The sequence below is a fragment of the Octopus bimaculoides genome, chromosome 27 (genome assembly GCF_046866305.1).
Source record: "Octopus bimaculoides isolate indiv1 chromosome 27, ASM4686630v1, whole genome shotgun sequence".
Taxonomy (NCBI): Eukaryota; Metazoa; Mollusca; class Cephalopoda; order Octopoda; family Octopodidae; genus Octopus; species Octopus bimaculoides.
Genome location: NC_142954.1, coordinates 534,828 through 562,311, shown reverse-complemented (window position 1 = coordinate 562,311; position 27,484 = coordinate 534,828). Strand labels below are relative to the sequence as shown.

Sequence of the window (27,484 nt, the reverse complement as noted above, 5' to 3'; positions counted from 1 at the left end):
GGCTGTGGTAAGAAGCTTGTTTCTCGATCATGTGATCTTGAGTTCAGTCTCCATGCGTGGCACCATGTGTGAGTGTGTGTGCTTGTCCCTACTGCTTGGCAGTCAGTGTTGGTTTGTTTACGTTCTCATAACTTAGCGGTTCGGCGAAAAGAGATCGAGAGAATAAGTACTGTAGTCGATTTATTCAACTAAATTCTTCAAGGCAGCGACTCCAGCATGGCCGCTGGCCAAAGACTGAAACAAATAAAGGATAAAATAAATTGAGTATTTGTCCGATGATTCGTCAGGAGGAATTGTGAGATGTTGTGGCTATCATTCCCGCTTCACATCCAGGTTTGTTTAAAAATTGAAGGGAAGACATGCAGAAAATTTCATGCTGTTTGTTAGGGCACCCGTTATAATAAGTTCTTAACATTTGCCCTTGATTAGTTACTTCTTTACTCCCTGGTGCTGCTGATCTTATTACCAGAGGCGTTCCAGACATGACCGTCCCGTCTTTTTTTTTTTTTTTTACTTTGAGGCATTGTGTACCCAAGATCACATAATCCAATGTTTCATGTTTTTATGGCATCTTTTATCTTTTTACTTGTTTCAGTTATTGGACTGTGACCATGCTGGGGCACCACCTTGAAGGGTTATAGTTCTATTGGTCCTGTTGTCAAACAGCTAAGTTGCAGGGTTGCTGAAATGCAAACAAACACCAGATGTCAAGCAGTGGTCACACACAGACACACACACACATGCGTGCACACACATCACCAAGAGCAATTAACCTCTCCAATTGTTGTTCTTTAACCTAGAAGCTTCGAGTGGCCCCATCCACTGTCAGCATTTTTTGCCAGTCACCTGCTTTGTAATATATTCATTTGAGAACAGTTACCTTCCTACCCTTGCCATTTCTTTTCACTGGAACTTGAAAAAAAATCAATGAGGGAATCAGCCAAAGAAGAAAGTGTCTGTTCGCAGTTCTTTCAGCCTCGTCCACCTGAGAACCTTTTTTGCTGTCACTACCAGACAGAGGAAAACTACTTTCTCTGCCCAGGGCAGCTGGGTTGTCATCACAATGGATTTAGCTGACAGCTGGATCTATCCCATGAGCAAAAGCAGCTGCTCAACATGACTCTGCAAACCAGCAATGTCTGAGAAGACGTCAGGCCAAGTAAAATCGCTCTCGTTCATGCATACTGATTTGTCTTTTACAGGTGCTGGTGCCACATAAAATGCACTTGTGTCAGTTGCTGTGTAAGTGCATCCATACCAGTGGCACATAAAAAGCACCCAGTGCCACTCTGTTAAGTGGTTGGCATTAGGAAGGGCATCCAGCCTTAGAAACCATGCTATAACAGACAATTGGAGCCTGCTCAGCTCCTGTTAAACCATCCACCCCATACCAGCATGGAAAATGGACATTAAAGTGTATAACACAAAGGGATGGGTATGTATCCTAGCTTATATTACTGTACCTATTATTGATAGAGAGAATAGTGAACAAGATAGGGTAGCGATTGAGATGGGGGTGGTAGTGGACAAGAGAGAGGGTGGCAAATGAGAGAAGCTGGTATCATTAGAATTGGTTTATCTCTTTTTACTCCCAAACACTCATCATCATTGTTGTTTTAATGTTCACTTTCATGATTACATGGGTTGGAGCAAATTTCTTGAGGTGGATTCTTCTATGGCCAGATGCCCTTCTTGCTGCCAACCTTCACTCGTTTCCAAGTAAGACAATATCTCCCCTAACCAGACAGGTCTCAGAAGATTGGAAACAAGAGGACACCACATGCATGACAATAAGCACTGGTTTATGAGTTTCATAGGACGTCAAGGAGACAGCAGTGCACACACACACACACAACACTGTGTGTGTGGGAGACTTCTTTCAATTTTTTGACTGTGGCCATGCTGGGGCACTGCCTTGAAGGGTTTTAATCAGACACTTGCTGAAGGTGCCGTGGAGTGGGACTGAACCCAAAACCTTGTGATTGAGAAGCAAAAGTCTTTTCACCCAGCCATGCTTGTGCTTACATCATTTCATTTTTCTTTTAAAGACCCAGTTTATAGAACTTTCAGACATCCCACAGAGCCTCATTTGTTTCTATAACTTGATGCAGTGGACGTCCAAGACAGCAAACAGGTTTCCGTTTCAAGTTAAAAGTGCATCAATGCATAAACGCCTCCATCACTACAGCAACTGACAAAAGTACAAACGTCAGAACTTGTTGTTTCTCAGACTACTTTAGATTCATCATCATCATCATCATTAGTAGAAAACCCATGAAGCCAAGTGAAATCATAGTTGTGGGACCTGTGCTGGTGGCACATAAAAATAGCTGTTACACTCTTGGAGTGGTTGGTGTCAGGAAGGGCATCCAGCCATAGAAACCCTGCCAAATCAGACAGGGAGTCTGGTGCAGCCCCTCAGCTTACCAGCCCTGGTCAAACTGTCCAACCCATGCCAGCATGGACAATGGACGTTAAATGATGATGATGACATTTAAAGTAAAATGTTTTCAGGTGCCTTTAAAATACTACCATTGATCCCCCAATTTACTATTTTGTTGTGTGGACCCGCCCCCACCAAATCTTGTATGGACCCCGGTTGAGAATCACTGGTCGAAAGGAATGAAACAACTACTTGCAGTACTGCGTGTGTGTGTGTGTGTGTGTAGTGGAGTGTGTGTGTAAATGTGTTGTTGTAAGTGTTTCACACGAGACTTCCCATCTGTGAATAATTTTTCAGCTTGAGTGATAATTGCTTCTAATACAGAGAAAGGGAATTTGGAAGAAGGGGACTTGATAATTATCATATTCTGTGTGTGTATGTCCTGGGCCTGTTTGTACAGAAGCCACATTGAATAAAGGATTCAAAAGTATTCGGATTGCGGGACAACATCATTATACAATATGTGGGTGTGTACAGATGTATATGAGTGTGCAGGTATGTAAAGTATAGATATGTATATAGGTATGTATATAAGTATGTAGAATATATATATATGCATATAGGTATGTATAATATATGTATGATATATGTAGGTTTGTGTAAAGGTATGTATGACCTATATCTGTATATAAGTGTGCATGACCTATATCTGTATATAAGTATTTATGACCTATATCTGTATATAAGTGTGCATGACCTATATATGTATATAAGTGTGCATGACCTATGTAGGTATAGCATGAATGTATAACATAGATGTGTATAACCTCTCTCTCTCTCTCTCTCTCTCTCTCTCTATAGGAGGATATGTTGTGGGGAGGGGAAGAAATCCGACAGGGACACATTGTGCATAAGTAGGTTTATGAGGGTGCAAAGGACTGAACCCAAAACCACTTGGTCGCAAAGAAAGCTTCTTAACCATACATACACCCATGCCTGCGCCTGTTTTAGTTTTAGTTTTAGTTTTTTGCATTTGATTGAATTGTAAATTTGATAGTTTATAACACACACACGCAATGCGCCTCTTTCGTTTTCTTTCTACCGAATACACTCAAAAGGTTTCGTCATCCTGATGCTCTTGTAGATGTTTGCCCAAGGTGCCACGAGTGGGACTGAACTCTAAACTCTGTGATTGAGAAGCAAACTTCTTACCACACCTCTGCCTATATAAAATCAAAACAAACAAAGAACAAACAAACCAATACAGGGGGCCCAAAAAAGTTTCACCTGTTTTTTATTTTGAAAACTATTGTAGGTTTTTCAATTAATTTTATAGAACAATGATGAATAATAACAACGAATGGAACAATGATAACAACGAACGCAAACGGTTCAAACTGTTCTCCATTGTTCTTGATACAAGGAAGCAAACGCAAAGCTGCGACAATCCTTTTGGCACGGTTCCACATTGATTGTGGCGAATTGCTTGTTAATAACACAACAAAGATCAGGAATGGTTTGCGGTTTCTCTTTGTATACCATGTCTTTAAGAACCCCCCACAAGAAGAAATCCATAGAGGTTAAATCAGGTGAACGTCCTAGCCATTCAATTGGTCCATGCTGTCCATTCAATTGGTCCACACTGTCCACTCCATCTGCCATTAAAATTGGTGTCAAGCCATTCATGAACGCAGTTACTCCATGGAGGTTAACTTCCTCCTCCAATACCACATGTGGATCTTCATGACTCCAATACAAACAATTATATCTGTTAATGTACAATAAAATAAAAATCAAGCGAAACTTTCTGGATACCCTGTATATATATAAAAATAAAAAACATTCTGTTAATTTATTATGTAAATATTAATGATATGTAGGTGAATGCTGTGTACTCCTGTGTTAGCAGTGCACTTAAATCACATGTTAAGGTCTTTATTGATTTTCTATAGAAATTATCGCCAACACTGATTTTGTTATGACATTTTGTTAAATTTTTATAGAGATTTCTCCTTTCGTGAACTGTGTATACATTCTTTGGCAGACTCTGTACATGCATACATGTGTCTACTCGATGTCATGTGGTTGTTGTAAATAATTGTCACCGTCATACAGGCAGTGTCATTCATTTCCAGTATTCTGTCAGGCCATGGGGAAGCAGGTGAAGGTTGGCAACAGGAAAGGCACCCAGCCATAGAAAATCTGCACCAGTAAACTCTCTGTGCAAGCAAGCAAGCATTTAAAGGTGGATATTAAATTGATGATGATGATGATGATGATATCCGATACATGTTGAGTAAATTTAAGATAGCTCTCAGCAATAGCTTCGAAGTTGCTTCTATCTTCCACAAGGACAAAAAGTCAGCTGAGAAATAAATGGTGACATCGATTAAGTTATTCGAACTGAAAACAATGGCAACACATCTGTTGACAGAACTTCAGTGAACAGGTCAAAGTTCAAGTGAGCTGAAATCACATGGTTATATACGGAAAATTTTTTAATTTCATTTTGTATTTTAATATCATTAACATAAATTCTCAAATTTACATTTTTTTTTTTTACGTTTGTCAGTGAAATTTATCATCATCATCACCATTGTCAGCATTTTAATGACTACTTGTCCATGCTTGCATGGATGGGTCAGATGCAGTTTATCGAAGCAAATTTTCTACGACCCTTATTTGTTTCAAGGTCACCAACCCATGTCTGTTTCTGTGTCACCGTGTCACCAACTCTTCCCTGTTTTCATACAAGGTAATACTCCCCCCCACCTATAGCCAAACATGATTTTGCAGAATATTAGAAAGGAATGACATTCAGTTGCAAAAATCATTCAACGTCAAGCTGGGAAAACTAACACATACGTACATGTGTGTGTGTGTGTATGTATGTATATATGTATATACATGCATGCATACATACACACACACGCACGCACACACACACACATACATGCTCAGACATGTGTATGTCTCAATACACATATTCAGACACGTGTGCGCAATGGGCTTCTTCCAGTTTCCTGGGATCCGCACTAGCCTCCACTTGTCTGTTTTCTACAGCTGGATGCCCTCCCTAATGCCAGTTTATTTACAGAATGAACTGTGTTCTCTTTACGTGGTTCCGGTACTTTTTATGTGAATATTGAAGTACAGTGTTCAGCAAAGAGAGAGCGTTTGACACATGTTACTAGAGGAAGGACAGATGTTACACTTAAGTTTTCCTATTCATGGAGCTGAAGAATTTCTTAGTCTTTCTTCTTATTGAACTAAGTTTCTAGCCATAATTTTTACAGTTTCATTTGGCAGGTTGTTTTTTTTCTCTTTTCTTTCTTTTTTTTTTTTTATAATCTTAGTGATTTAGTCTCCAACAAGGCTTCAGACCACTATAACATAAGGGACTACAAAGAAGAAAAAAATGGATTAATTTTAAGCTTTTTCTAAAGATTTTCTCATTTACAAATAAAATGCCAATTTATGACAACTTTGTAGATTTTTCAAAACTGCTTAACCCTCTAACTGGAATTAAATTTCATCATTATCTTAGTAATGATGTTTAATATCTACCAAAAACTAGAATTGCTATTTTCTCCAAGTCGCGTTGCTTCAATAAACTTGACATATTTCAGCAAAAATTCGTTTCAAACCTGACATCCCTCAAAAGATAGATTGGTATATGAATAAACTGCTTTCCACAGTTAAGGGCAATAAAATTTTGTGTGGATATATCTGATTTCCATGTTAAAGGGGTTAAGCTTATAGGCCTTAAACGTTATGTGTAAATGATATGAAAGTTTTATAAAATAAATTAAAATTCGCATTAACAGATATTGAGTCAGGAAATAAGAAATTTCACTCGTTGCCATGTAAATATGGGTCTACAACACATTACATCAGCTTTATGAAAATTAAGAGATAGGATTACAACCAAATGGATTGAAAATGTCGTAATTAACTGAGAAAATATGGCCAGAATAGTTGATACTTCCTATGAAAGGGATAATGTTAATGTCATTTATTAGAAATAATGGGTCTTTTGTAAAAAACAAGGCCCAGTACATTTCTATAATTGTGGGTGTATATAGGGTGTCGTGTCTCCTTGCCTTGGCAGCACATGATCTTTGTGACTGTCACTGTCTTGCATGCAATGTCCGTTTCTGTGAAAATATGTCTGGTCATAAGGAAATGTTATTACCTTACTTGAAAACAGGTGAAGGTTAGCAACCGGAAGAGCATCGAGTCTTAGAAGATCTGCTTCAACAAATTCCATCAGACTCGTTTGTGCATGCAAAGATGGATGTTAAAAGAATGGTGACAGTGAACTTGTGAACTAGCTGTGTAGTTACTTTCTACATCTAACGGTGTGTGTGTGTATATATTATATTATATACTCTTATATCAGTAGAGTGCTTTACCAGAGGGTTTTTAAAAACTACTGAGGAGGCAGTTGGTGGGGAGTGCTGGAATGTTTATTTAGGAGAGCCTGGTTATTTGATAGTATATACATCACTGTACATGTCTGTCTGTCAGTCTCTCCTTTTTTTTTCTCTTCCTCTACAAGCCATGTGCAAACCCCCTCCCCTCTGTCTTCATTCAGCCCTTCTCCCTCCCTTCACAAAGCATCTTCACGTGTTTGCAATAGTTTTTCACAGGAACCCTATTACCATAGCAACCCTTTCTTGAGGAGAGAGGGTTTTCACTCCCACGTATTTGTTCACACACACACACACACGTATGTATATAGATGTGTGTGTGTATGCATAGTGTTTGTGTGTGTGCATGTATATATGTGTGTGTATATATATTGTATGAATATGTATGTGTTATATATGTGTGCATGTGTATGTCTATGCTTCATATATGTGTGTGTGTATATATGTGTGTGTATACATATGTACATAAATGCATGTATGTATACAATAAACACTCATGCATTTTCTTACCTGCCTAAATAACATTGTGTCAACTATACATATATTCATGTGTGTGTGTGAACATAAAAACACACACATATGCATCCGCTTACTTGCCTGGATAGCACCCTAATATATGCACATATATTACTCACACACACACACACACACACACACACATAGTAACAATAACAGCTGCAGCAGACCTGCCCCCCTCTCTGTTTCCCCTTAATATGAATCCACTGTCATCACAATTAAGCCCTTTACATTTAAATGTCACCCTTTTTTTTTTTTTAGTTATTTCACTCTGCCTTCATTTGAGAGGGTTGTAAGATGTGAGGTTTAAGAAGCTCATTCTGCAACCACGTGGTTTTGAGTTCAGTCCTACTGTTTGTCACCTAACTTCTTAACCACACAGCCCTTTTGTTAGAAAACATGGGGAGGGGATCTTTGTAATACACCAACCAACCCGTGGACAGGAGCACCGAGAAGCTACAAAATGTTGAAACCCCACAGTTGTAGGATATCATTTAGACAACAACTGAACCAATATGTAATGTAATAGTAACCCTGTGTAGTATGATTTTCGTCCTTGGGTAGCAACTGTTATTTCCTCTTTGCTGACCCCTTAGAAAGTATGAAAAATGGCTAATATTTCCTTCAAACTTTGCTTTTGTTACATTTATTCAAACCCTCAAAGAATCCCTTTCAACACATGGTTATGATGCTCCCCTCTACTCCTGCTCAGAGATGCACATATTGTCAGCCACTAAGGGACATGCTCAAGTGGTTAAGATCAAGCAATGGACAAGAAACTCTCTGGTATTGAGCAGAATATTTTGCTATAACAATATTTCTGCTTCAGCAACTCAGTGCAGATTCTGTGTGAAATGTAATGGAAAAATAGGTCAGTTTCAAAACATTGATGTCCAGGTGACAAAAAGCAAAATCTGAAGGAAATAATAGTCATTTCCTTTAATTTCTAGATGGAAGCAAATAAGAAATATAACACTTATTGATCAATGACAAAAGGAAAAAAAAAAAAACGTTTGTTACAGAAATATAATTAGACCTGTGGACTTAGTCCACAAACACCTCCACCAACAACTAATCCTCTATTTGTTCTTAGACTAATAAGGCATTTGTTATATTAATTGAAAGCTCACAATAAACATGGTTGTCAGGTTTCTTAATAGCACCGTAATCTGTTAAAGTTTACGTTTAAATGCTGTAGCTATGAGAGAGTGGATTTTTTAAGAAAAATATTATTTATGAAAGGAGTTCTAAACAAGCAAGCATAGGACAAAATTGAAAAAAAAGAAAGACAGAGCGAATTGTCTTAATTGAAAGGTTATAAAGTAAAGACAACTAAAGAAACAAACTACTATAAAAATACTATAACAAAAAGAAAGAAAAATAAACCATTTGGAATGTCTTTCTATACCGGTTCAAAAGTCAGAAGTATGTCAGAAATAAAGCTGAAAATCTAAACACCTAACGTTTTTTTTTTTTCTTCTTTCCTTTATTCTTTCATCTCCTTATCATGGAATACAGCCCCAAGAACATGGCTGGTTTGTAGTTTTCTTAAGGGCTGTCAATGAGACATGGACCCTGCAAGCCACACTGCTGGATGTCTGATCTAGGAGGGCTGCAAGAGTGAACAAGAACAAATACAGTGTGGCAGAACAGACCCCTTTTGCCTGAACTGCTAAGTTATGAAGATGTAAGCAAACCAACACCAGTTGTCAAGCAGGGGTTGGAGACAAACACAGACACTTACACACATTTGAGCTTCCACACAGTTTCTGTATCCCATATTCACTGAAAATGCTTTGGTTGGCCCTAGACTATAGCAGAAGACACTTGCCCAAGGTGCTATGCAGTGGGACTGATCCTGGAACCATGTGGTTGAGAAGCAAGCTTCTTATCACACAGCCATACCTATATACACACACACACACACACACACACACACACACACACACACACACACACACACACACACACACACACACAACACACGATGGGCTTCAACCAAGTTCACTTGCCCAAGGTGCCGCATGGTGGAACTGAACCCAAAACCACGTGGTTCGGAAGCAAGACTCTCTCATACCTGCACCTTAGCCACACCTGTATCTGTCTTTACCATGTGTCTACATTAACACCCATCTCACTTGCAGACACTAATTAACGTGTTTTAATTGATAGCTTCCTCTGTCTGCTTATTCACAAAAATCCTTCTACTTTTCTTTAGTCCTTATTTCTAGGATCTGCTCCAACAGTTAGACTAACCCTGTGTCTAGCTGGTCCTCAACCCTAAACCAAAACATGTTATCCGTGAACTGTCAATGTACTAATAAAAACCAGGCTTGTTTCCCCGCTACATTCCATAATTAATTTTCATTAATTAAAATGTTGTGGATGTCATCTTCTTTTTCAGGGGTAAGGAGATAGAATTAGTCTTTCAGGAAATGAGTGCTCTCATCATTAAGGGTATAATTTTAATTAAAAAATTCCAGGTGTGGCCATGTGGCTAAGAAGCTTGCTTCCCAACTGTGTGTTCATGGGTTCAGTCCCACTGCATGGCACATTGGGCACGTGTCTTTTGCTATAGCCTCGAGCCAACCAAAGCTTTGTGAGTGGATTTGGTGGATGGGAACTGAGAGAAGCCCTGTGGACTGAACCTGGAATCATATGGTTGGGAAGAAAACTTCATACCACAACCCTATCAACTCAACAAATTTTCATTTCAGGTCACATTTCCATGGTACAACCTTTGTGAACCTCCAGGGATCTGCAGCCCCCAGGTTTGGGAATCACTGTTTTAAGGGGTTACATATAGCCCCAATAAAGAAGGCAGTAGCCAGAAATGATAATTGGCAACTTTATATATGAAGGGTTAGGGGTTAGTAGACCTGAGGAAGGGCTGACTTACAGCAAAAGGACTGTACCCATTAGCCTTTACATGGGCGCTTAAGGTGCTAGAAATAATAGTCAGATCTCCCTCAAATTAAATTTTAGCATCTCAAAACAAAGAGGGGAAAAAGGACTACGTTACATAATGTAGGTTTAAATGGTGAATGTCTGAAAGGAAATAAGGTGTGGGGGTCATTGTTGGAATGTCTTTGATGATGTTTCCTCCATAATCTAGTGACTGACTAGTGATTCAACAAAAGTAACAATGACAATATTACGCACACATTGTATACAACATGACTTTCTGAATACAATAACGATTTACACAATACATTAGAGAGGGGGGTGGGGGAACAAAACAAAATAACAATAGAAAGATCTCCATTAACAACTGACAAAAATGTAATTTGAAGCGCAATAGGTGAATGGCAGACTTGGCAGAGCACCGGTAAAAATGCCATCTGCTATTTGATTATGTCCTCTTATATTCTGGGTTCAAATCTCATTGAAGTCGGTTTTACCTTTTTCTATATACAACCCTGTAGAAACTTTGCCAGATCAGATTGGAGCCTCGTGCAAGTTTCTGGTTTGCCAGCCCTCAGTCAAACTGTCCAACCCATGCCAGCATGGAAAGCTGGCGTTAAACGACAATTATGATATGATGAAACCTGTGTGCCTATTTTTTTTTCTTCTTTTTTGAGGAAGGCATGAATATCATGTGATTCCCTTATCCTGTTCTTGTGTCAGATAAAGGCGCTATCTTCTATCCCTACCCCAAGTACCACTACTACACTCCTTGGCTGACAGACTATGAGGGGGTGCTGAAAAGTTACTGGCTTTAAGGGTATTGCAAAAGTTGAAGGTCCTTTATAGGGCATAGAAAAACTGAAGGACCACTGCAAATAAGTGTGTGAATCCGAGAGGGGAATATGTTGTGGCTAAATATTACCTTATTTGGAAACAGGTGAGGGTTGGTGATAGGAAGGGCATTCAACTAAAGAAAATAGGCCCCAACAAAATTTTGTCGGACACATGCAAGCATGGAAAAGTAGACATTATAATAATCATGATACGTACATGACAGGCTTCCATACAGTTTCTCTCTACTAAATCTAAATTCACTCAAACAGCATTGGTTGGTGCCAGGCTGCGATAGAAAAAAAAAAAACTTGCCCATGGTGTGCCATGCAGTGGGTTTGAACCCAGAACTATGTGGTTGTGAAGCAAGCTTTTTAACCACATAGCCATGCTGTGCTTGTGAAATTCCTTAATCTATTAAAAAATGTTAAATATATTTTTAATTTTTGTTATCAGCAACTTATTGCTGACATCTCTTACTAATGGTTTTTACCATGTGGTACCTGCTTGGCATTGTGTGTGTGTGTGTGTTTATCCATGTGGTACCTGCTTGGCATTGTGTGTGTGTGTGTGTTTATCCATGTGGTACCTGCTTGGCATTGTGTGTGTGTGTGTGTTTATCCATGTGGTACCTGCTTGGCATTGTGTGTGTGTGTGTGTTTATCCATGTGGTACCTGCTTGGCATTGTGTGTGTGTGTGTGTGTTTATCCATGTGGTACCTGCTTGGCATTGTGTGTGTGTGTGTTTATCCATGTTATTTGTTATCAAAGAATATCTTACTTTGGATGGGTGTTTTTTTCATGTGGATATGATTAATGAAATTAGAAATTCCTTTGGTCTGATATTTAGAAATGTGAATTTATTATGCCCAGGTATGGCTGTGTGGTCTTGGGTTCCGTCCCATTGTGCAGCATCTTGGACGTGGATCTTCTGCTATAGCCCCAGCTCGACCAAGGCCTTATGAGTGAACTTGGTTGATGGAAATTGAAAGAAGCCTATCGTATGTATGTTGTGGGGGTTGGGGGAAGGTGCATGGCTTAGACGGGCTAATGGCGTAGACGGGCTAATGGCGTAGACGGGCTAATGGCGTAGACGGGCTAATGGCGTAGACGGGCTAATGGCGTAGACGGGCTAATGCACCTTGTTCTAAGGGGGCAAGCTGGCAGAAACAGCGTGCAGGGCACAATGCTTTCCGGTATTTCGTCTGCCTTTACGTTCTGAGTTCAAATTCCGCCGAGGTAGATAAATTAAGTACCAGTTACGTACTGGGGTCGATCTAATCGACTAGCCCCCTTCCCCAAAATTTCAAGCCTTGTGCCTAAAGTAGAAAAGAATATATATACACACATGTTCGACAAGCTTCATATACATATATTGACTCCCAAGGCTTTTGATGGCTCAGGGCTATAATAAAAAACACTTGCCTAAGGATCCTAAAAATGAGACTAGACACTAAGACCCCGTGGTTGTGAAGCTGCGCCTGTAGACTTGGTACTGTCACATGTCTATGAGCACCAGATCTGGCTGATGACAATCAAGTCACACTTTGTAATCAAAAGGATCATCTTATGAAACACTCCTTTCGTAACTTATGGTGTTTTTGTGTTTGTTTATTTGTTGTTGTCGTTGCTTACTAGTCTCCTAGTATTTTACCATGCAATTCAACAAATCACGAATATATGTAGAGCATGAAGAGATAGTCGAAAGGATCATTGTAACAACCATGTAAGGAATTTCTTGTTGGTATCTTGTAACTGTGTCTCAGTAGTTTTAGATTAGTCTCTCTCTATATATTTTTTAAATTTTCACTCCCCCCCCCCACCGTACAAAAAAGAATTGGGGCAAATATTCAAGCAATCAGAAATGAATCCATTTTTACGATGAGTAATTTAGTCCTTTGTAATTAATGATTGCACCAACATTATTTTCATTTAAACTTTCTTTTTCTGATGTTTTTTTTTTTTTTTTTGTCATTAGACTTTATCCATGTTGGGGCACCATATTCAATGGCTTTAGATCAGGATTCTTGGCCTACACCCAGTTCGATCACATCGTGAGGAAGCTTGACCAAGTGTCTTCCACTATATGTCTGGGCTGACCAGAGCCTTGTGAGTAGATTTAATAGATGGAATCTTGTGTGTGTGTATGACACAAATAATGGGTGCAGGTGTAGCCGTGTGGTAAGAAGCTTGCTTCTCAACCACATGGTTCTGGGTTCAGTCCCACTACGTGATAACTAGAACCAGTGTCCTCTACTACAGCCGCAGGCCATCCATAGTCTTCTGAATGGATTTGGTTGATGACAACTGAAACAAGTCCATAGTATCACTCACACACACGCGCGAGGATAAGTTAGAAAGCAATGCAAAAATTGTATTACTTTCTAACTCGTCTTCATGTGTGAGAGAGAGAGAGAGAGAGAGAGAGAGAGTGTGTGTAAGTGAGTGGACAAACGAAAAATCATTTAATTACAGATTCGACTCCATGCAGTTTAGTTTTGTACGCTCGTCAAACGAATCTAATCACTAGCGTAGATAGAGTATGTGCCGCCCGGGGGCTTCCCTTCCGTTTTCCGCCCCCGCACCTTACAAAAAACACATTGCCTACAGCAGACCCAAAAGTGGTGCCCCTTTAAAAGTGCCGCCCGGGCCGGACCCCCACACCAGCTACGCTAGTGAACCTAACCCTTCAGATTTATAGATTTAGTAGCATGGAACCGAATCAAACTTGTTAGATGTGTGCGTATATATATATATATATAATGTGTGTCTGGTCATACGTAAGTCTGTTCAATCAAGCCTGACCTAGGGAGTTCAACGGTCAGCACAACTACACACAACCGTCGTTACAAAACAATCCAATTGTTATAATTACAAGTTTCCACTGCTAAATACTGCTGATAGGAAATCTTGCTACTGTAACTATTGTTGTTGTTGTTACCATGTGACAGACGTTGCTGCAAGGCCATACGCCGTCCTCACCCCGCCACCGTCGACGACACGAAATATTCCAAAAATTGCCATCAGATCCAACTGCCATTCACCTCCCTCTCCCACTCCTCCATTTTCTCATTCGGATCTCTCTGTCACTCTCTCTCTCTCCCTCCCCTTCCGACCTCTCTCTCTGTTTCTTTAACATCCCCTTTCCGCTTAAATTTGATGACTAATTGTCAAATTATCCTCTTTTCTATATTCAGAATATTTTAATGCGAGCTATGTCGTGTATTTGCCTTATGTTTATCTATATCTTATATATGTTTTCCACACACATATATATATATATAGATAGGTGTATATTATATATGTATGTGTGTACAAATATATGCATTTTGGGGGGTGGATTACATACATGTTTGTCAGATAAATTCGTTCGTATTTTTTTTCTTCTTCTGGCACTTGGCAATCAATCCATCGTCATATGTTTGGAAACGAGGAAAATAAATTTATTCAAATTTCAAAAAGAAAAAAAAGACACGATAAACAAAAGTTGCAAAAGAATTAAGATACATAAAAAAGAAATGCCATCATACAGATAAAAAAAACCCACCTCTTTTACTGTGTTGAGTATTTTCTCACGTGTGTGTGTGTGTGTGTGTGCAGTTATTTTCAAATTAAGCGGAGGAGGGAATGAAGTGACCGCCCGCCCTACTTGAGCATTTTTTGGCGCCAATTTCGTAGTAAAGGGGGGTTTAGGGGGAAAAAACTATGGTGTTTACAGACGCGATGTTATAGTTATAATCCCCGATCCCGCCTTCTTCGAGCAACTTTAAGATCAAAGGCGTAAAAGCTATCACCGTTCCATGTTTTTTAGGAATAGTTCACCCATGGACGACATAATGTATCTTTTTTAAAGTGCTTAAAAGGGGCGAGTTGGCTGTCGTTTTTGAAAGTGATGGAGCGACTGTGTGGAGAGTCAGCCGTTTGTTGGCTGGCGGCGGATGTAGAGTGCGTGTTCCGAGTGTTGATCATACGATTAGGATGTTTGTGGGTGAGGGTGTGGGTGGAGAGTACAACATTCGGTTAGAAAACTATCACATCATCCCTCCCCCCCCTCTCTCTCTCTCTCTCTCTCCGGGGGAATGTCAAATAATTGTGAAAGTGAATTCTCTCCCTCCATCTTAGATTAAAGTCGGAGACAGCAGCACTGCCTTCAATATACCGGAGAAAATTTCAGTTATATAAATTATATTATATTGAATTGTTATATTACATTGTTATATATATTCTATACACACACACATACACATATATCATTTTTTTAAAATCTAGTTTCAGCTCATAAGCTGTGGCCATAAAATAACTACCAGTTGAGTACTGGGGTTGATGTAATTGACTAGTCCCCTCCCCAGAAATTTCAAGCCTTGCGCCTATACTAGAAAGGATTATCATTATTATTATTATTATTATTATTATTAATACAGCCCATGACTGTGATCTCAAATGCTACCTTTGCATGTCCTAGTGGTTAGGGTGTTGGACTCACAATCGTGAGATCATGGTTTCAAATCCCAGACAGGGTGGTATATTATGTTCTTGAGCAGACCACTTCATCTCGCATTCCTCTGCAATCATTTTGACATCTGACATGCGGCACACCTGTGCACCTGTACAGGTAATGTCAATTTGATGGAGAGAGTGAGCTCATGTATAACACATACATTTGATCACTATAAACAAAATCCTTGTGCAAGTTGTTCATAAAAAGCTGAGCACTTATACGTTGTCTTTGACAGGAGAGTCCATCCATTATTATTATCATTATTATTGTTATTGAGTGAGAGAGCAGTGCATTCCATCAAAGTGACCCTGGGGTACAATTATATGAAGCCCTGTATACCCATCGTGATTGCCTGTGTGATAGAGGTACACCAGGCACATGCCTCACAACCGTATGTGCGCAACATGGTAACCTCATATCAAGATAAACACCTCATGACTTTGCAGGTGGGGCCCAGTTAGAATTTTCTTCAGGTTGAGTAGCTCATCCCACTCAAAATGTCCCTGAACAAGATTTGTTTTAAGGATGATGACCAAAACACCTGTTTTCAGAGGTGAATTATTTAGACCCCAAAATAATTCCTTCCAACACATGGCTATGATGCTCCCCCAATACTTCTGATCGTGATCAGAGATGCGTATATCGTCAGCCACTAAGGGCTGATTAAGGTCAAACAACTGACAAGCAAATCTGGTATTGAGCAGAATATTTGCTGCAACCCATCTTTTTACAGCAAGACAAAGCAATGTACTTATTATTATTACGATTATTATTATTATTATTATTATTATTATTATTATTATTAATGATGTGATAGTGAATGAATAAATAAACCCAGAGTAATCTGTTAGGAGGAAAGGAAAACAAAGAGGAATTCAGTCTGATTCAAAAGAAGAAGGATGGTCAATCACGTAAGATAGCTGACTGAAGAATAAGATAATTACTTTGTATATTGATATGAAAAGACATTAACCAAGATAAAAAAAAAAAAAGGAAATAAAATTTAAAAAAATTAAATATGCAATTTCCCAGAGAATAATAAAAGCAGGTCAGTCACTGACCTTTCAACAAATACATTTGAACAATATCCATGACCAGGTCATAAAAGTACTTGTTCTCTATGATTTCTGTTATGGTCCAATTCAGTGTCTCACAACTCTGGTCCATATCTGATTCTCTTGTAGAAATATAACCAATTTATTGCAGATAAACTTTAACAATACACAAAATATTTTAACAATTTCTTATACAATTCCGGGTTCAATCCCACTGCATGGCACCTTATTCAACTGTCTTCCACTCTAGCCTCAGGTTGACCAAAGCCTTGTGAGTGGATTTGGTAAGTGGAAACTGAAAGAAGCTTGTCATAAATATATAAATATGTGTGTGTGTGTGTAGGTACAGGCACAGGTGTGGTTGTATGGTAAGAAGTTTGCTTTTCAATCAAAATAATTACAGGTTCAATCCCAATATGTGGCACCTTGTGCAGGTGTCAACCTGGAAACTGTGTGGTTGGGAAGCAAACTCCTTGCACAGCCACACCTGTGTCTTTGATGGTTATTTTAATTGTGATAAATATTTTAATTGTGATAAATATTTTAATTGTGATAAATATTGCTTCAATTGCATATACCAGAATTTTATTCGGTTGGGCAACTGTTTTGCAACGCCAGGGAATATTTTATTCACTGTTGCCTATATTAGAGGCAACAAATTTCATTTAAGCATTTGGCATTCATACTGGCCCTTAGTGGGGTTGACTTTTTTATTTCCCTATATTATGCTTTTAGTACAACATAGCCAACAGAGATCTTATATCAGGACAAATACTACAGCAACTGGCCTCTCAACTGTGTCTATATACATCATGTATGAGACGAAGATGGCTGTTTTCATTTAATACTCTCTCAGCTGTGTATGCCAGATTAGTATAGCGTTTGGTTTTAAGCCATGGAATATTGTTGCCTTTTTCAGCCAAGTTCCATGTTGTCCATTTAGATGATTGGGTTGTTTTGATGCAAGATGATGTAAGCTGGTTGTTTTAGTATAACGTGTGTGTGTGTGTGTGTGTGTGAGTAAGTATGACATTCTGTTAATATGGCAGTGTGTTATGTGCAAATCACTGAACTTTGAATGTGGGAGTTAAATATCTGGCTTTATTTTGAAACAACAGTACACTTTCTGACTTTGTCCTTTCTTTTTGAAATTCTAAACACTGCATGGGTAGGAGTGGAGAGAGAGAGAGAGAGAGAGAGAGAGAATATGATACAAATTCTGACCTTAGTTTATTATTTTTTTTTTTACTATTACATTTACTTATTCCCCCCACACACACGCACACACTCGTCTCTCACACTTTGACATTTCTATATGATGTCTCTTTAATTATTTATTTATTGTGTATATACACACACACACAAACACATTCCTCTCTTTCTTTCTCTCTCTCTCATACACATACATGTGCATACGTGTATGTAATTGGTTTTTTTCCTTTCACTCTACTCTGAACTTCATCATAGTCATCATCGTTATCATTCTAAAATCGTTTTTTCTCTCTCTTTTATCTCCATTCTGTATCAGATGTAATCCAACTTGAAGAATCTCCTTTCCCTTTCTCCTTTTTGTTCCTCTTTTTGTTTCTTTCTTCTCATGCCCTTAATCTGCGCCGGCTGTGGTAACATTGACTTACCTCAGGTATAACCCACATCAGCTGTGTCCCCTCTTCTAATGCAGCATTTGATCTGTCTTTACCAATTCTACCACCTTGCCACTCGCTCAGAGTGAAAGGTAGACTGTATGAGGCATATGTGTGAACAGCCATGCTACATGGCAGTGAAACATGGGCTGTGATTGCTGAGGACATGCGTAGGCTTGCAAGGAATGAAGCTAGAATGCTCTGCCGAATTTGTAATGTCAGTGTGCATACACAACAGAGTGTAAGCGCCCTGAGAGGAAAGTTGGACTTAAGAAGCATCAGATGTGTGCAAGAGAGACGACTGCGCTGGTTTGGTCAGGTGTTGCGTATAGATGAGGACAACTGTATGAAAATGTGTCACGCCCTAGAAGTAGAGGGAACCTGTGGAAGAGGTGGACCCAAGAAAACCTGGGATAAGGTGGTGAAGCACGACCTTCGAACATTGGGCCTCATGGAGGTGAAAACAAGTGGTTGATACCTTTGGAGATATGCTGTGCTGGAAAAGACCCGGCAAGCCAAGTGAGACCATAACCGTGGCCTATGCCAGTGTCACATAACCAGCCCATTTAAGAATACCCTTCAATCATCGGGCAGTAAACTGCACTTGCGAAGACTTGTTGAGGCAAGTGAATTTGTTCTGGCCAATGGCAGTACTGCCTGATTGGCACCCGTGCCGGTAGCATGTAAAAAGCACCATTCGAGTGTGGTCGATGCCAGTGCCGCTTGACTGTGTTTTTACTTTGGCTGCCGTCAGACTAGCTATACCACTCCTTAGGCTGCCATTGACCTCACTGTGCCTCTCTTTCAGCTGCCATCGGCCTTGCTGTGCCTCTTCTTCGGCTGTCATTGGCCTCGCTGTGCCTTTCCTTTGGATGCCATCAGCCTCGCTGCACCTCTCTTTCAGCTGCCTCAGTGTCTCTCCACCCCTCTTCTGGTTACTTCACTTATAATGTAGACATGCATCTTTCTCAGCTATCATTAACTACCAGTTTTGTGTTGCTGATGCTTACAAAGGCACAACATCCCACCAAACTCATCTAACGTTGGCAATGTTAATAATAATTCATTCTAAAATTAGAAAAGGAAAGCCCTATTATGAGTATAACATCAATAAATAATTAGCATATAATTATAACTACACACATTCCTATTGTATATAGTGTATTGTTATTTCTGTTTACAGTACCTTGTTCAGCTGTTTTCTCCTTAATATTTATGTTGAATTTAATAATAATAATAATAATAATAATAATAATAATGACATCCTGCAGAAAGAAAATACTATTTATGCTTCAGAATCTGTTTTGAGATTTGTTCTGCTATTGTTAACAATAATATTACTGTTGTAAAAAAACATCTGTTTCAAAAAGTTGTTGTTTTCCCTAACTGCTTACAAACCAAAAGCTAACAAGGTAGCTTCTACCTGGGTACCCAACCTGCTAGCAATTGCAACCAAATCATACTCTACCTCTGTCTTGGCATCATCCTTATCGTTGTCGTTTTAACATCAGCTTTTCCGTGCTTGCATGAATTGGACAAAATGTGTATATCTTTGTATTTGTTCCCCACTACCATTTGACAACAGGTGCTGGTTTGAGGCATCCTCGCAACATAGCAGCTCAGCAAAGAGAGACCAATAGAATAAGTACCAGGCTTTAATAAAAAGACATAGTGTGCTGGGGTCAATTTGTTTGACTAAACCTTTCAAAACAACAGTGCTCCAGCATGGCCACAGTTCAGTGACTGAAACACGTAAAAGATAAAAACATTCAAAATAATTGTTTTAATGTCATTTTCCCTTGTACACTCCCAGAAAAAGAGGTTTTGTGCTCTGATATCTGAGATATTCAATATTCTGTCAGTCGACTGGTGTTTTGGTGTTAACAAAATTGAAGAATTGTGTCAGGTCTTCTACATAACTCCATTAATAGTCAGCATCAGATTTTGTTTATTTGTCAGAAATTAGAACGTCTTTCCTTTCTTTCTCTCTCTTGTGACAAACATCACAAGGGAGTATTTTCAGTGAATGTGTGGATGGCTGATATCTCACTTTCTATTTTAACAGGAGGTCATTTACCTCATCTTTATTTTCTTTTACCTTCATAGTGAAGGCATGTGGCTTAATGGTCATTCGCAGTTTGTGCCAGTTGCCATCAAGACCTCAGGTGTTCTCGAACCCCACACTGCTAATTTCCTCTATAAAATTGGGAAAACTACAGCCCATCTGAGAAACGGGCCCTGCAAGTTGGGGACAGCTGCTGCAGTGAGTGTTGCTGGCCATTCTCCGTGGCAACACCATTGCAATCATGTCTGCAGGGCACAGCTGAACATGGCATTTGTTCTGGGGTCTACTCCCCTGCCATCTTTTGCTGCTCACCCCCCTATTTTCTTTTCATTTCCTTGCAATTAAATTGTGACTCAATCCTTTTATAAATAAAACTTAAATTGTTTAGAAAAATAATTTATATAGCTGTGTGGTAATTTGCAAATATCTGTGTTGAATGTATTTGTCCTGTAAAACGGCTTTTATTACTATTGACTAAAAACGTTTTTAGTAGTTTAGTAGTTTACTTAAGCTGAGCAATGTTTGTTTGAACTGTTTCCAACAATGCTTATTTAAAACCCAACAATATGGCTGTCAACCATGAAAGACATTAACTTCTCAAAGCCCGAATGGTGTGATTCTTTTCTACTCTGGGCGCAAGACCTGAAATTTGGGGGGAGGGGACCAGTCGATTAGATCGACCCCAGTATGCAACTGGTACTTAATTTATCAATCCCAAAAGATATTCAACAGGACCACACCTCTTTATGAGGCTCTAACAAGGAGTGGCTTTGGTGATAGGTTAAAGCACATAGAAAATCATACCCAAAAGAGAGTTAGAAAGAAAAAGATAATCTGATTTAATCCTCCAGACAATCTAGATGTCTCCACAAATATAAGGTAGCAGTTTCTTGATTCTAACTCACTTTTCCCAAACACCTACAAGTACCACAAACTTTTTGTTGCCCATAACATAAAGATTATCTGTTAATGACTAGACAATATTGTGTTCTATCATTGAATGTTACAAAATCCTGTATTTACAGAAACAGCACTGTTTTAAGCTAATAGTACAGAAACCACTTTAACTGTCCCCTGGGGATTCTGCCTCTCAAAAGCTGTTGTTTCTATAGCCATCTCACTCTCTTCAATGATATTCTAATAATCTATGCCGGCTTAACAGCTAATGACTTCAAAAAAAGATTTATGCAACACATGCACTCTTTCAGATACTGGACAGAGAAAACTCTACCAGCTAGCAGTCTTCTTCAGCATTGTCACCATAAAAAAAAAAATTGCATTGTTAATGAACTTGATTGACTGCTAACACACAAGAAAGATCACCTTAATTCGAGTTGACCTATATGCAGCTGTCGTATAAGATAAGAACTGCTTGCTCAAAGTAAGATTATTCCCTCTGATTACCACCTCTGCTGACACCTTGCAATAATTACATCAAATACAGGGACACACAACACCAACTGACCGTAATATGTTTTCATCTGATATTACTGGCACACTAGTAACTACTTACTATTTGCAACAACACTTGGTATTGTCAAATTTCACAGGTGGCAGACCAGCTGATACCATTGAACTGACCTGCCTACCAATGCAGAACTAAACAAACCATCTGTTGTTGTAGTTTTAGTACAGAGCGAGTTTAGTAACTGTTGTTTCACACTGGTGTTCGTGTGGTAAGTCACAACAGATTTCAACAGTTGTTGTCTTTCTCAACCATTACAGAAATTTATTGAAGCTCTAAGTCCCATGGACACCAGCATGAAACCCTGATGCAAAAGTAATGACATTATATCAAACTTTTATACAGGTACAGGTATGGCTGTGTGGTTAAGAAGCTTGCTTCCTAACCATGTGGTTTTTGGTTCAGTTTTATTGTGCAGCACCTTGGGCAAATGTCTTCTACTGTAGCTCTGGTTGATAGAAACTGAAAGTAGCCTTGTGTGTGTGTGTGTTATGTTTGGCCCTTACCACTACTTAACAACCTGTGTTGGTTTGTTCACATCCCTGTGACTTAGTGTAGAAAATCTGCATCCATGAATTCCACCTGACTCATGGAAAAGTGGATGTTAAAATGATTATGATGACAATGACATATCACGTGTGATGTAGTTAAGGTATTCTGCTCACGAGTTCAATTCCCAGTGGCACATTGTGTCCTTGAGCAAGACACTTTATTCCATGTTGTTCCTGTCCATTCAGCTGACCAAAATGAGTTGTACCCATAATTCAAAGGGGGCCAGCCTTGTCACTTTCTGTGTCACACTGAATCTCCCTGAGAACTACATTAAGGGTACACGTGTCTGTGGAGTGCTGAGCCACTTGCACGTTAATTTCACGAGCAGACTCTTCCATTTATTGGATTAATTGGAACACTCGTCGTAACCAACGGAGTGCCAGTAGTAAATTGTCTCTACATTCAGACATATATATATATATATATATATATATATATACACAGAAAGAGAAAGACGAACAGCCAACATCTCTACTTAACTCCTTCATAATTAGTGTGTGTGTGTGACTTTGTGATATGTGATACATGTGTATGTCAGATATTATAAAGGTGTGTGTGAGTGTATATATTTATGTATGTCATGCCATAGAGATGAGTGTGTGTTTATAAGTGTTTGGCTACATTAAGTGTTGTAATATAACGTGTGTTACAGGCGAGATAGTAAGGACAAGGGAAAATACCCAGGGTTGCAGCTAAGCATGCTCGGTGCATATGTGATGGTGCTGCCACTTGTCACTGTGCAAGACCTGTCATATCAAGGTCATAACTAAGGCTCTCTCTCTCTCTCTCTGTGGATGTAGGTCAATAGCTATTTGGTATCTGTTTGCTGTGGTCTGTGTTTGTGTGTCTTTTATCATATGCTGTAAAGGTATTTGTGTGTAACGAGATGCATTGGCATACTTTCTGCATTTGCATGGATAATTAACTTCTTTTTATTGTTAAAACAATGTATCTTCTGTGTTTTTACTTAATTTGGTCATTGGACTGCGGGGTCGTGCTGAGACACCACCTTAAAAGGTTTGGATTGAACAAATCAACCCCAGTATTTAGGGGTTTTCTTTCCTTTTTTTTTTAAAACCTGGTACTTATTCTGTCACTCCCTTTTGCCGAGCCATTAGGTTACAGGGGTGTAAACGGGTGCAGGCGTGGCTTGTGGTAAGAAGCTTGCCTCTCCAACCACATGGTTTCAGGTTCAGTCCCACTGTGTGGCACCTTGGGCAAGTGTCTTCTACTAAAGGCTCAGTCCGACTAAAGCCTTGTGAGTGGATTTGGTAGACAGAAACTGAAAGAACCCTGTCGTGTGTGTGTGTGTGTGTGTTGGTCCCATGCCACTGCTTGACAACCAGTGTCAGTGTGTTTACATCCCCATAACTTAGTGGTTCAGCAAAAGAGATCTGATACAAAATAGAATAAATACCAGGCTTAAAAAAAAAGAAAGTACTGGAGTCAATTTGTTTGATCAAATTCTCCAAGGCAGATGCCCCAGCATGGTCTAATCACTGAAACAAAGATATTAGACCCTAATGAAGGCGCATGGCTCAGTGGTTAGAGCGTCACGCTCACAATCATGTGGTAGTGAGTTCAATTCCCGGACCAGGCTGTGTGTTGTACTTTTGGGCAAGACACTTTATTTCACGTTACTCCAGTTCACTCATCTGTAGACGTCATTGGTGCCAAGCTGTATCAGCCCCTTTGCCTTTCCCTTGGATAACATCAGTGACTTGGGGAGCGGAGACAGGTATGGATGATCGACTGCTGGTCTTCCATAAACAGCCTTGCCCGGACTTGTGCCTCTGGATGGGGGGGGGGGGGTTCTGGGTGCGGTCCCATGGTCATTCATGACTGAAGGGGGTCTTTACCCTTTACCCTATCAAACCTTATATTATATAAGGAAATACATTGGATGTCCCTGTAAAAATTTTTAAAAAAATTGTAAGGGACAATAAACAGAGCCTTTGAGCATAATTCTGCCCAATCACAGTCTTCTATGTAGGCCTGCTTCAAAAGGATTGTCTGTAGGTGTGGGTGGGCTGCTACATAACTACTACTACAACACTAATTAACGTTGTAGAAAATATTTAATCTGTTGCTGAAATACAAAGGAATTTGGAGCAACATGTGGGAACTATCGAAACCAGCATTTGTGTGTGTGCTTATATGTATGTATGTATGTATATGCAAGATTGTGTGCATATTTACATACAGTGCACATATGTCTGTATGTGGATACGTGACTGTATTTATTTATGTGTGGGTCTTGCACACCCACACACATTCATTACCAGTAATATGGTGATTATCACTGTAATTATTATGATTTAATCAACCATTCAATAGATAAATTTTGATTATAACAACCAGCCCTGTATACAGCAGCTGGGAAATCAGAGGTCACTGCTGCTATTTAAATAATTCTTGTTTTATTTGACACCTTTTTTTGTTTTTTAATGAATGACAAAATAACTACCAAACATGCCTTCTTCTATAATTTCTGTACCACATCAGCAGTTACCTTTCACAAAAATATTTCAAGTCTAACAGAGTGAGTGTGTGTTGTGCATGCATGTTTTTGTGTGTGTACATACACACACAGAAGAGCTCTTACTACTACTACTACTACTACTACTACTACTACTACTACTACTACTACTACTACTACTATTATTATTATTATTATTATTATTATTATCATTCTTTTTTACTGTAGGCACAAGGCCTGGAATTTTGGGGGAGGGGGTACTTGATTTATCGACCCTGAAAGGATGAAAGGCAAAGTTGACCTCGGCGGAATTTGAACTCAGAATGTAAAGACAGATGAAATACTGCTAAGCATTATTATTATTATTATTATCATTATTATTATCATTATTATCATTATTATTATTGCAGTGAGCTGGTAGAACCATTAGCACACCAGGCAAAATGCTTAGTGGCATTTTGTCTGTCTTCATGTTCTGAGCTCAAATTACACCAAAGTCAACTTTGTCTTTCATCCTTTTGGGATCGATAAAATAAGTACCAGTTGTGTACTGGGGGGGGGGGGGGCGGTGTAATTGACTTCTTCCCCTCCCAAATTCCAGGCCTTGTGCCTATAATAAAAAGGATTATTATTATTATTATTATTATTATTTTGGCAATAAGCTTTGTAGCCTTTCATCCCTCTTTATGTTCTGAGTTCAAATTCCGCCGAGGCCAACTTTGCCTTTCATCCTTTTGGGGTTGATGAAACAAGTACCAGCTGTGTACTGGGATCAATGTAATCAACTTTATCCCCTCCCCACAAATTTCAGGCCTTGTGCCTATAATAGCAAGGATTATTATTAGTGGTAGTAGTATTATTAGTTTCAAATTTTGCACAAGGCCAGCAAATTCAGGGGAGAGAGTAAGTTGACTGCATTGACCCCACCCAATGCTCAACTGGTCCTTATTTTATCAACCCCCAAAAAGATGAAAGGCAAAGTTAACCTTTGTTGAATTTAAACTCAGAACATAAAGATGGACGAAATGTTAAGTATTTTGTTTGGCACAATAATAATAATAATTCTGCATGGATCCCTCTCCCTCCTGAATCGCATCAGTTTCGTTTGATCCTGCAGACTTGTAGAACATAGTTTGTTGGTTGAAACAACTGAGTGCAAACCCACAACCCTCAAATCCATTGTTGCAGATAACACCATGTCTCTGTCTAGTTGTTCAACCCACTGTCATTAATCATATACGGTGTACTATGCCAGTCTGAACATGTTATATACACTCTCTCCTTGCTCTACTCTATTCTTGGATGCCTCTTGTTGTTGTTGCATAACTCCAAGTCAATTCTGATAAAAGACCTGTGTCATAGAGGCAATGACTGATATACAAAGCGTGTTATATCTTGCCTCTGTCTATCTCACTGAGGACCAATACTGCAGACTAAACACACAGCGGTTCGTCATTGTAGTTTTTCCCCCCTGGAATATGACAGGAGCTGTTTTCTGCACATTTTCAGTGTTTAATTGCCCCTGAGCATTTGCCACATACAAACTTCCCAGTTAGCCTTCCTTCAATGTATATACATACATACATACATACATACATATATATATATATATATAAATGAAAAAATGTATAAACAAGCAACGTAACATATACTGAATGTAAAAACGAACTGGAGACAAACAGAAGGTCCATAATTTTTCATCAGTTATTGACCAATTGGTGCTGTTCAGTTTTGCACCTTTAACAATAAGACTGAGTTCTTCCCAATTGGCAGTACCTGCAAACAAAATTTTTTTTACAGAGAATTGGGGAGATATATATGTATACAAGGTGGTGCTGAAAAGTTCCTGGTTTTGGTTAAAAGAAAATAGAGGAGGATCAGTTAATTATGATTTTATTCAACATATTCCCCTCTCAGATTCACACACTTATTGGAGCAGTCCTTCAGTTTTTCTAAGCCCTGTAAAAGAACTTGAAAGGTTGGACCTCCAACCAGGCCTTGCACAATACCCATAAACCCAGGAACTTTTCAGTACCTCACTCATGTGTGTGTATGTATATATATATATTGTTTTTATTCAATTTGTTTTTATTTTTGCATTTACAATTTATTTATATATATATATATATATATATATATATATATATATATATATATATATATATATGCTATGGGTTTCACAATGCTTTGGTTGGCCCAGAGCTATAGTAGAAGATATTTGCCTAAGGTGCTGTGCAGTGAGATTGAACCAAAGACCACACGGCTAGGAAGCAAACTTCTTACCTCACCTCCACACCTGCACCTATATATATACACAGTAGTGTATAGAATTCATTGCTGTGCTCTTTGAATTAATTAAAATGTTGCTTGGTCTGCTGAGACTAGCCTTATCATCATGGGACAGATTTCATCATTTCCCCGCTCTGGATTCTGAACATGAGAATCAATCCGATGGATATTTGGGATTAAGAATATATTTGCTTGTTTTTCTTACTTTTCATTAGACTTGGAATTAAATTGCTGTGTGTGTTTATGTGTATTTAAAGAATTGTGTGTGTCTTTGATGTGATGGGATTATTTACGTTCTGTAAGGCTCTCATGTGTCTCTCTCCTGTGTTTCTTGCCATAAAACTAGAGCTAAGCACTGGTTCTTAAAA

General features: G+C 38.9%; 1 protein-coding gene and 1 long non-coding RNA gene across 3 annotated transcripts in view; one reads left to right on the top strand and one right to left on the bottom strand.

Annotated features, from left to right (window-relative positions):
• Nucleotides 1-27,484, top strand: part of LOC106870521 (ceramide synthase 2) — a 61,107-nt gene that overhangs the window by 4,284 nt on the left and 29,339 nt on the right. The window contains exon 2 of one of the 2 annotated variants that reach the window (XM_052977288.2): nucleotides 13,049-13,179. The exons of the other annotated variant lie outside the window; for it this stretch is intronic. Coding sequence (XP_052833248.2) covers nucleotides 13,157-13,179 — 23 coding nt within the window. The 5' untranslated portion in view covers nucleotides 13,049-13,156. The remainder of the gene's footprint in view (nucleotides 1-13,048; nucleotides 13,180-27,484) is intronic. 2 annotated transcript variants of the gene reach the window in all.
• LOC149130775 (uncharacterized) lies at nucleotides 3,661-18,350 on the bottom strand. Its single transcript, XR_016238644.1, has 2 exons — nucleotides 14,618-18,350; nucleotides 3,661-4,151 (listed from the first exon to the last, which is right to left on the bottom strand). It is a non-coding gene; the product is annotated as an uncharacterized LOC149130775 (long non-coding RNA).